Below are 11,731 nucleotides of genomic sequence, written 5' to 3' on the forward strand. Positions count from 1 at the left end.
AATAGTTCATATTGATTAACTCTTAGTATCATAGCCTTTTAAGCTTCCACTGCTCTTTCAAAGTGGATGTTTACAAGGATTTGTTTCCCTGTTTTCTACATGCCATATTCCAAAAATTCATTTCTAAATCTAACACAAGTGAAGGACCAGCCAGGGTGAAGGCTTCAGCAATCATTTTGTTAAAAACATTCCGGTCATCAAGCTATGCATAAGCACCACTTGTAAAACAATTTTAAAAGCTTAGTGTAAAGTAGAATAACACAAAACTGCCCTAAAACTGGAAATAAGATACAAGAGAAGGGAAAGTAAGCATTAGTAATTTTTGCACGTAACCCAGGTACAGTACATTTGATCTCATAGAGGGTGTTCTCTGATGTTTAAGGAGAAGGTAGAAGGGATAGGAAAAGCTTGGCAAAGGACAATGGAAACAGCACAACAGCTATTTTGCTTTTAATAAAGTAAATGTAATGACACTGAAGAACAGACACATCAATACATATTTTCCTTATGACTGCTGCTGCTTTTCTTCCACCCAGGTCAACAGTCACGCCAGCTCTGTTCTACTATCGCAGAAACACGTTTTTCATACTCCCGCTTGTTCTCCTGGTACAGCTGAGCAGCCTGGCTATTTGCTGGACTATTGGGATTGGGTTCATCCAGTAGAGACTATAGAGACAATTTGTAACAAGTCAGTTCCTCAGTTCCTCTACTGGGTTCATCCAGTAGAGACTATAGAGACAATTTGTAACAAGCCTAGATATAATCACTTGAATTATCCTAGGTAGCAGCTAAATTTGCTCTCAGCATAATAATCTTCAGTTACATTAGTCTGCTATAGCTAGGCAAATATGTTTTCTGGTGGCTTAGGTCTTAATGACCTACTTTTTACTTATGACTTTCAAAAAACAATTGCTAATATAAATGTATCAAAGGATAGTCACATTAAGGAAAATTCACCTGTATGGATGTTAAAATGGAAGACACATCATAGGTTGGACTCCAACGGTTCTGAAGTATGTCCAGACATATGCTACCATCTGCATAGACTAAAAGCATAGAAGTAGGTTATGTTAAACATAATAAAACCATTAAGGTTTTAACATCATAGTCAAGACAAATAGAGTCAAGAATACTTTGCTTTGGAGGTTTAAAAAGATTCCTAAGCTGCTTCTCAATTATATTCCTAAAAGAAGTGTCATAATCACTACTAGTGAAACAACTGGGATGATCAGAGAATGTCAAATATAATTTGTGTAAAACTGGAAGATACTTAGTGCTTGTTATTCTGAAAAGACTGTCCTGTTATCCAGGAAACCACACATATTTTTTAAACAGGGTTCCTAGTCATCCACAGATGTATGGGAAATTCATTCCACCAAATTTCTAAACACTACCTCTTCTCTGAAATAACAAAAGATAGCTCAGAGTTCACAAAGTTTCGTTTTGGCATGAAGATAAAAATATCTGATGCCCTGGAAATATTAACCTGAATAAAAGGCAAGTTGTTCTAGGCTTGCTACTAGGAAGGGAGAAAAGTGAAGTACTAGGTTAGACTCACCTGTGGTACTTTCTAATACACTGTATACCTGAACCTCAACCAGAATCTGATATTCAGCAGGTCTGGAGTGAGGCCAGGGCATCCATAGCTTTTAAATGTTCCATGCTAATTCTGATATGCAACCAAAGCTGAGAACGGTTGTTTTAAATGCTAGTGAATATAATTACAACACAAAACTACCCAAATCTGGCCTTACATTAAAAGGAAACCTCAAGGACACCTTTATTTTTGTTTATTAAGCAAATTATAAAATCATCAAAACCAGAAGGCTCTCAGATTCCAAACAAACGCAGTGTCCCTTCCCGGCTTCATTCTAGGACCTAAACCAAGACAGCAATAGGCCACCATGAGCAAGACCAGCTTTCAGAAAACAGCAAGATTCCTACACAAATACTCATGTACTACAGACAAATAAATAGGAAATGTGGAATAAACAGTACAGCAGTTTAGAATACTCTATTAAAAAGTGATACTTGCCATTTGGATGGAACATCTTAGAGACAAATCTAACCGTTGGTGGCTTATTTGGATATTCCTCAGTGAATTCTATTGTAAGCTTAAAGGTTCCTGTAATTAGAAGAGCAAGGGTTAAGAAGACATTTATCATTTTGTTCAGTAGTACTTTGCTTTTAATGCTACATGACTTGTTTTTCAAGTATTATATGAAATAATACAAAGATACAGAGTAGGAAAGAGACCAGGTAAGAGGTACAGCTCTAGGAACTGCCCTAAAAATGAACAGTGTGAGAACCACCACTCAAAAGTGATTCATTTTTTGTTTTTCCATTATTCTCTCCCAAACTTAAATACAGCTATCTTAAACTCAAAACTACTGCCTGCGGGATAACTTTAGCCCCTGTACATTTTGAAGACATCCTTAAAATGACAAGCAACTACAGCCAAAGTTTGGCCTTCCTCCTTTAGAAGACTGAAAGACCTTAATAAAGTCCAATTTTCATCAGCTGTCATCTTAAACTCTCCAGTGATTCTTAAATGGACTAGAAAGAATGAGCACAAAGGTTCAAAAACCAATGCTAGAAATACAAATCAACAATCTAATTATTTTTAAAACAGCAGGGAAAAAGTATAAAAGTGTTCCCTGGCTCCTTTTCATGTAATAGCAACTCTATGATGAAAACATAATTGAATGTAAGCCAGAAAAAACTTCACAGTCTCTCTTAAAAACCCTTAAGTATGACTCACAAGGTACTTAACTATAAAACCAACTCAATAATTCACACTAATGGAGGGAATTAATGGCAGAAATAATTTAAAAATCACATTAGATTGCATTCATGTCTCCAGTAAATTTCTTTCTAATGATGTTTGTTTACGCTACCACTGAAACAAATTATTTTTCTTGAATATGTGTCAACTAAGGTCGCGGGAGGCCCTAAAACATACTAGGTTAGAAACTTATAAGAAATGGACAAGCTGGATCTAATTCAAGAATTGTTGTGGGACTTCCCTGGCGGTCCAGTGGTTAAGACTCCATGCTTCCACTGCAGGGGAGCAGGGGATGTGGGTTCATTCCCTGGCTGGGGAACTAAGATCCCACATGCTGCTGCTAAGTCGCTTCAGTTGTGTCCGACTCTGTGCGACCCCATAGATGGCAGCCCACCAGGCTCCCCTGTCCCTGGGATTCTCCAGGCAAAGAACACTGGAGTGGGTTGCCATTTCACATGCCATGAGGCACAGCCAAAAAAAAAAAAAAAGAATTGTTGGAAGTTGTGATTTGGGGAGATTATTTCCTTCAAGATGTTATTTTTAGTTGGTTTTAATAAATTCAAGAAAACAACTGGGCAACTGTTTTTTCCTGACTGAAATTTCTTCAAGTAATCTTAAGGAATCAGTTACTATCTGGTATAAGGTGATACATGTTCCACTATATTACTCTGGTCCATTTAATACATTACTTATTCTAATACAATAGACCACACTTCAGATAAGATTATAATCTGTTACTGGTTCCTTCAGAGTTAGCAATTTATTTCTTCCTTGCTTCCATTCTGCCTTTCCACTTAAGAAAAAAGATCACAATCATTTTACTCCTAGATGTTACATATAACAATACCAAAATGTGTTTTCTACCAGCAAACTGACAGTACAATTTGCTAACAAAGGTGCCCTTGGTATGAACGTGTGTCCCAAAGTTTCAGAATAATGTAAAATGCAACATATGGAGACGTATTCTTCAAACTATTTTTACTCCCTAAAATTTAAAGTCAGATCTAAAGATACTATGAATTATAACTAAGGACAAACGGTATAGTATTTTGAAATGGATAAACATGCTACAGTCCATCAGAACACACCTCACCTTTATCACCACCTGGTCATAACTCTTCCTATTTTTGAGGGAGAAAGCATAGTTCTTCTTTTTCAGTCCTACTAATATAATCATGACGGTGTGATCACTCACCTAGAGCCAGACATCCTGGAATGTGAAGTCAAGTGGGCCTTAGAAAGCATCACTACGAACAAAGCTAGTGGAAGTGATGGAATTCCAGTTGAGCTATTTCAAATCCTGAAAGATGATGCTGTGAAAGTGCTGCACTCAATATGCCAGCAAATTTGGAAAACTCAGCAGTGGCCACAGTACTGGAAAAGGTCAGTTTTCATTCCAATCCCAAAGAAAGACAATGCCAAAGAATGCTCAAACTACCACACAATTGCACTCATCTCACACGCTAGTAAAGTAATGCTCAACAAGCCAGGCTTCAGCAATACGTGAACCGTGAACTTCCAGATGTTCAAGCTGGTTTTAGAAAAGGTAGAGGAACCGGAGATCAAATTGCCAACATCTGCTAGATCATGGAAAAAGCAAGAGAGTTCCATAAAAACATCTACTTCTGCTTTATTGACTATGCCAAAGCCTTTGACTGTGTGGATCACAATAAACTGTGGAAAATTCTTCAAGAGATGGGAATACCAGACCACCTGACCTGCCTCTTGAGAAATCTATATGCAGGTCAGGAAGCAACAGTTAGAACTGGACATGGAAAAACAGACTGGTTCCAAATAGGAAAAGGAGTACATCAAGGCTGTATAGTGTCACCCTGCTTATTTAACTTATATGCAGAGTACATCATGAGAAATGCTGGGCTGGAAGAAGCACAAGCTGGAATCAAGATTGCCGGGAGAAATATCAATCACCTCAGATATGCAGATGACACCACCCTTATGGCAGAAAGTGAAGAGGAACTAAAAAGCCTCATGATGAAAGTGAAAGTGGAGCATGAAAAAGCTGGCTTAAAGCTCAATATTCAGAAAACTAAGATCATGGCATCTGGTCCCATCAATTCATGGGAAATAGATGGGGAAACAGTGGAAATGGTATCAGACTTTATTTTGGGGGGCTCCAAAATCATTTGCAGATGGTGACTGCAGCCATGAAATTAAAAGACGCTTACTCCTTGGAAGAAAAGTTATGACCAATCTAGATAGCATATTGAAAAGCAGAGACATTACTTTGCCAACAAAGGTCTGTCTAGTCAAGGCTATGGTTTTTCCATTGGTCATGTATGGATGTGAGAGTTGGACTGTGAAGAGAGCTGAGCTCCGAAGAATTGATGCTTTTGAACTGTGGTGTTGGAGAAGACTCTTGAGAGTCCCTTGGACTGCAAGGAAATCCAACCAGTCATTCTGAAGGAGATCAGCCCTGGGTGTTCTTTGGAAGGAATGATGCTAAAGCTGAAACTCCAGTACTCTGGCCACCTCATGTGAAGAGTTGACTCATTGGAAAAGACTCTGATGCTAGGAGGGATTGGGGGCAGGAGGAGAAGGGGACGACAGAGGATGAGATGGCTGGATGGCATCACCGACTCGATGCACATGAGTCTGAGTTAACTCCGGGAGTTGGTGATAGACAGGGAGGCCTGGTGTGCTGGGATTCATGGGGTCACAAAGAATCGGACACGACTGAGTGACTGAACTGAACTGAATATTATAATATGCAAGAAAAAGTGGGAATGAGAGTTAGTTCAAAACTTTGAGCTTCCTTATGTATCTCAAGTATAAACACATTTGGCTCAGTGTTGATATACACTTAAATTATAGCTTAGAGATTTATCATCAAGAAATTGCTCTAAAATTGGGCAGATTTAATAGTATGCAGAGCTCCCAGGTACTTTAAATTAAAACGATCATTAAATATGGTTCTTAAAGGTGGTAAAGCCACACAGAAGGCAAGCATAAGTATAAACAGTGGGGCAAAGCAGAAGCTTTGCAGTCAGATCTGGGTTCAAATCCTTGCTTTGCTACTTGCTCATTATGAAACCTTGGGGGAAGCTGCTTAACTTGCTACTTCTGCTACTAAGTTGCTTCAGCCTTGTTCAACTCTGTGCGACCCCAAAGACAGCAGCCCACCAGGCTCCACTGTCAAAAAGTGGGGCAAAGCAGAAGCTTTAAAGTCAGATCTGGGTTCAAATCCTTGCTTTGCTACTTGCTCGTTATGAAACCTTGGGGGAAGCTGCTTAACTTGCTGCTTCTGCTACTAAGTTGCTTCAGTCGTGTTCAACTCTGTGCGACCCCAAAGACAGCAGCCCACCAGGCTCCGACGTCCCTGGGATTCTCCAGGCAAGAACACTGGAGTGCGTTGCCATTTCCTTCTCCAATGTATGAAAGTGAAAAGTGAAAGTGAAGTTGCTCAGTCGTGTCCAACTCTTTGCGACCCCATGGACTGCAGCCCACCAGGCTCCTCCATCCATGGGATTTTCCAGGCAAGAGTACTGGAGTGGGGTGCCCACTGCCTTCTCCGTGCTTAACTTGACTATACCTCAAGTTCCTCATCTGTAAAATGGGTTAATAATAATACCCACTACGTAACATTGTTATGAGGTTTAAAAGAGAAAAAGATGCATAGTGATATAAAACAAGTGCCTCATAAATACTTTAGTTACAATAATTCTACAGTTTCACATCTCTAGACCCAGTTGAAGGAGGCAAAACCCCAAAATCCAAACCATTATCAGTAAGAAAAATACAATTAATGAATTCAAATACTAGATAGTACTTTCTTTCTGACCTACATCAAACATGCACAGTGAAACGCAAGTAGAGAACATATGCTGGTGGTTCACAAAACCCTTGACTTGAGCTTTCTGCCTACTGCTTGCTGAAAAGTTCAACAAGGTGGTTAGCTAGCTACCAAAGAAGTTAATCAAGTCTTTTAGAACAGCTTACTTAATGTCTTGAGAAATGAAACCACCTGTTTATGTCAATATTAATATAAATTAGTAGGACTTACCCACATCTTACTCAAAGTACACATTTAAAGGGATGTTTCATACTCTTAGGGCTTCCCTGGTGGCTCAGAGGTTAAAGCATCTGCCTGCAACGCGGGAGACCAGGGTTCGATCCCTGGGTCGGGAAGATCCCCTGGAGAAGGAAATGGCAACCCACTCCAGGATTCCTGCCTGGAGAATCCCATGGATGGAGGAGCCTGGTGGGCTACAGTCCACGGGGTTGCAAAGAGTCGGACACAACTGAGCTACTTTTTCTTTCTTTCTTTCTTCATACTTTTAGCTGCATTAAACAATGAGAACCTCTTCAGTACAACTTTCAATGCAATGAGATCCAAAACGAACATTAAGGATATTTAAAATCCTAGAATTAATGTTATGCAATTGAGCCTAAGCTTATCCTCTGAATATTTAGAAGGCTAGGCTTTAAAATAATTGAAAACTTGAGCCTCACCATTGTTGTACACAATCTGTACTGATTTTTTATCTTCCTGAGGAGGCCACAACATTGTAAGGAAAGTAGGAATTAATCCATCTATACCTAGGGACCTGGACAATTATATAAATGTGTTAAATGGCTGGTGTATAGCAATAGGGAGTGATTTGGTTAGTGTATGTTCTGCCTAAAAACAGTCACAAATTCAACTTTTGAAAATATTGTACTGGCAAAAGAAAGCACCTCTGTAGGTGTTTTCTGCCATTTAGCCACCAGTTTGTGACCCCTGAGGAGGAAGCAAAGTACATACACTTAAATTTTTTTGATGATTGAAAAAGTCTGACTTTTAAGATAATAACCAACCTTCATTACAGGATTTATGTACCTTAAGAACACCCCTTGTGGACTTTTAAGTGATTCATTTAAAAAAGGACACCAAATTCTTAAGAATACATCCACTGTAAAAATCAAATACTAGTATCTTACTGTTTCTATTAACAATTTTCAGATGATGCGCTGGAGAATACATTGCTTCTTAACCTTCATATTCAGCATACATGCTAAGATATTTTATGAGGATGCATTTACCCCCAGTGTTTTGTTTGGTAGTGTAAGCTCTTGGGAACATAGCTCTCTTACTTCAATTGTGTGAAGTTAAATCGAAATACCTTGAAGAGTTCCTATTTTTAAAAGTTCAGCTCTTTAACTAGGACCTAGCTGTTATGGACGGAGAAGGCAATGGCACCCCACTCTGGTACTCTTGCCTGGAGAATCCCAGGGATGGGGGAGCCTGGTGGGCTGCCGTCTATGGGGTTGCACAGAGTTGGACACGACTGAAGTGACAGCAGCAGCAGCAGCAGCTACTGTTCTGGAAACGTCTGCTCCAGATGGTTACGAGGAATCAGCAAAAGTAGTTCTGAAGCTGTTGATTTATATCATACATTGGCAACAGCAAAATCAACTATGCCACTTGTTCCTAATTGGGCCTTTCCAGTAAATTTCCTAGGTGTAAATAAGAGGTATTTTTAAACGGTCAAAAAAATTCTTGTAACCTTGGTTAGTGTTCGAGACACCTGAGGAAGCATTCATGGATAGCAGACTGCTCAAAAGAATGAATCAGTAAAGGGTACTGTCATTCAGCCTGAGTAATTCCTTTCAGTAATGTCAGGTTGGAGAGACACATCATCAAAAATAGAACCAGTAATGTCAAGGGGGAAGGTCCAGGTAGATAATGGATTCCATAAGTACTTTTCCAATTCATACCACTTAAAGCGAGAGAAGCACCCTTGAAATATTTACGTTGCCAACCCCTAGCAAAGCGATGTACTATTAATAAAGTTGTGCCCAGCATAAAGCAGTCTGAATAAAATCAGGAGGAGAAAGGAAGCCAATGAAAATAAAGCTGCTGGAGCTAAAGCAAATACACAGCTAATCTGCACATAAAGCTTAAGTATGAAGAACCAGCAACCAATCTAATGGAGGAAAACTAAGCCTAGCTAGCTTTTGTATGGATCAGGATCAGTTCAAACGATTTACCTCGCGCACCAAAGTAGTATGCCTTCAGGATCACACTCCCTTGCTGTCACTTCTTTTTATCAAAGCACTGAAGAACAGTGATATTTACCCGGGAGGTGAAGGCAGAGAAGAAACAAAGTATCTAGGTTACTGTTTCCAATCTGCTAGGGAAATCTGAGTGTTTGAGACAAATCCTAGAATTGGTTTGTATTCATTTACCTCACAACATGCTGTGGTTGGTAACATCCAAAGGCAATCTGACTTGACAACTTTGCTTGTACTGAGTAGTTTGTAGAAATGCTTCTGTTGCCACCTTCAAATGGAGGTGTATGCATATGTGTGTGCATATGTGTACAGATCTCCCTCAAATGCTATATGACCAAAGGAATATAAGGCATTGAGAAGAAAATAAATAACAGAAAGGCCCTTTTCTGTTTAAAAATACCTCAAATATTAAAGATGTCAATCAGCAGTTCAAATACTTTTAATCATCTTTTTAAATGCATTAAGCTTTCAAAAGCAATTAACTACACACACACATACACACACAATTGAGTGCACATAAAACTATATCAATGTCAATTTCCTGGTTGTGCATAGTCATTCAAGATGTTACCAAGGGAGAGGGGGGAACAGGTGAAGGGTACACAAGGTCTCTCTGTATTATTAATTACAACTCCACACAAATCTATATCAAAACAAGAAGCTTTAAAAAGTCCTTAAAAAGCAACTTAGTGTGTTTTTAAAAGTCAAACCTAAACCTAAAAATCATGTACCTATAAGTATGTGTAGTATCTTGAAGTAGGTTGGACACTGGTAAGAGAGTACATTAAGGCTCCCCTCGATTGTGAAACTGCCTTGAGATGACTGATCATAAAGTCTTGATAAAAGCACATGCTGAAAACTCATTTAAAAATAAGAAACAATAAACTGGCTATTGAAGGTGCCATTAAAGACCATCTTAAAGCAGTGAGGCTGAAAAGCACTCAATGTCAGATTGTAGAAACCAGACAGTTGTGTGCAAGGGATGCCTGCATCCATTCAACATCCAACAACACACATGAAGCACCTGCTGAACACAGTTCCCACCCTTGGGACAGAATTCTGAACCAGACAGTCCCTGGGGTCTCCGAGTGGATCAGCAAGTGGTTGGGTTGATCTTAACTCAGTGTCCTGATGGAGGGGGTGGTGGTGCTGAATTTAGCAGGATCACAACCCAAACCTCACAAACACTTAACATCAGTGGTATCATGCTCCTTTTAAAAAGTGACTGCCTTACTCAGATTTTTTTAAGCAGCAGGAAAAAAGGTGCAGTTCTAGTCAAGCGGACAATAGCAAGAACAACCTGCCACAGACTGGACTCCTCTCAAGCCTTTAGCAGGCAGAGGCTAGGGAGAAGCGGGTTATTAAGTAGGAGGCACTTCTAGGCTGACTGGGAAACCCTTTCCCCAGAAGATCACGGTCCCAGAAGGTGGGTAAAGAAACTCTCTTACCATCCTCAAACGGGGTCCCTTCAGGCCTACAACAGAGAGAGAAACAAGTCAGTTCCCTCATGGGGGCTCCTCTCTCCCCGGTTCATCTGCTCGCCCCACCTCTGGTAAACCACCGCTTCCCGGGTTGAAAAGCCACTACCAATAGAGCTTTGGGGCTCAGAAACCCCAGGCAGGCCGAAGCGCCACCGCTCCCCGCCCCGCCCCCTCCGAACCCCAAACGGTTCCCCTGGCAGCGGGAACCGAGCTAATCGAGGCACAGGCTCCGGGGAGGCGCCTAGGCCCAACGAGCCCCAAACCTTCTCGCTCAGTCCCCGCCTCCGCACCGGGTCGGTCCCAACGGGCACACGGGTCCCCCAGCCCTCACCACCATCCGGAACGCAGACTCACCCAAAAATGACCGCGTTCCAAACCATGATGTTGTTCTCAGACGGAGCCCCGCTGACTCCGGCTGGAGGATCCTCCTGCAACCTACAGGGAAAAGCAGAGGAACCTCCCGCTATCCTGTACCCGCCGCCCGCCGGTCCCCTGACGGCCCCGCCCTGAACCCCGGCTGCCGCCCCCGGCCCCTAGAGTCCCGGGCGGGTTACCTCTTGAAGTCCCTCATGAGACGCCGCCGAGCCGGGGTGGACATGTCTCTAGCGGGGTCAGGGGTGGGGCATACACCGAGCTCTCGGGTCCCCGCGGGTGGTGAGGAGGCTGAGGAAGCCGGAGGAACCAACGGAGAAGCGCCTAGAGGAACCGCACTGCCTCTCCTCAGTCGAGGGTCGATCTGGCGCCGGCTTAGCACCACCCCAGAGTAGACCGGGGCTGAACCAACCTGAGAGGAAAAGACGGGGGTGGAATGCCAAACGCCGGACGGGCCGTACCAAGACGGGACAGGAGTCGGGGGGGGGACGAAAGTTGCTTAGGTCATTAAACCCCTGAGGGACGCTGGGAGCGAGGGTGAGAAGCAAGCTGCGGGCCTCATGTAATTGCTGGGAACTCAATAGGATCCGGTGGTGGAATCGGTCCACCTTCACTTTCCATTTCTAAGACGAACCATGGGAAGCTTTTTTTCTGTTTTTCCTTTTTCTTCTTCTTCTTTTTTTTTTTAGATCAGATCACTTATTAAAGTGCGCACAGTGGCTGAGGATGAAGTCTCAATCTCAATGAGGACAGAGTGGAAGAAGGCGAAACCAGTTCTCCTAAAGCCAAAACTCTAGGGGGTACACCGCCTACGGACACGGGAAACTGGGGAGGAAGCTGTGTGACTGGTCAAAATCAATGAACATCCAAAGAGTAAATCGACCTCGACGGTGAGGTCGAGGGTCCCTTCTCTATGGGATGAATGTGCGGGCCCCAACATTTAGGCCGATGATCACCCCCAAAGCAGAATGAAATGGTGGTGTGTGTCCTGGAGGAGGGAATGAGAGCTGGAGGCAAGCAGAATGAGGCTTTAGCTTTGGACACTCACAATTTGGCTCTGGAACCACATTTCCCCTTGACA

The 11,731-nt window shown here is 41.9% G+C and overlaps 1 protein-coding gene across 1 annotated transcript; it reads right to left on the bottom strand.

Moving 5' to 3' along the window:
* Positions 1-434: 434 nt before the first annotated feature.
* UBE2A (ubiquitin conjugating enzyme E2 A) lies at positions 435-11,083 on the bottom strand. The gene is made up of 6 exons (XM_005887215.3): positions 10,833-11,083; positions 10,633-10,713; positions 10,246-10,271; positions 2,036-2,125; positions 958-1,046; positions 435-666 (listed from the first exon to the last, which is right to left on the bottom strand). The coding sequence occupies exons 1-6, from the start codon at positions 10,874-10,876 to the stop codon at positions 538-540; spliced, it is 459 nt and encodes a 152-aa protein (XP_005887277.1). The 5' UTR covers positions 10,877-11,083; the 3' UTR covers positions 435-537.
* Between the last annotated feature and the right edge of the window lie 648 nt (positions 11,084-11,731).

This window comes from Bos mutus, chromosome X (genome assembly GCF_027580195.1).
Source record: "Bos mutus isolate GX-2022 chromosome X, NWIPB_WYAK_1.1, whole genome shotgun sequence".
Classification (NCBI taxonomy): domain Eukaryota; kingdom Metazoa; phylum Chordata; class Mammalia; order Artiodactyla; family Bovidae; genus Bos; species Bos mutus.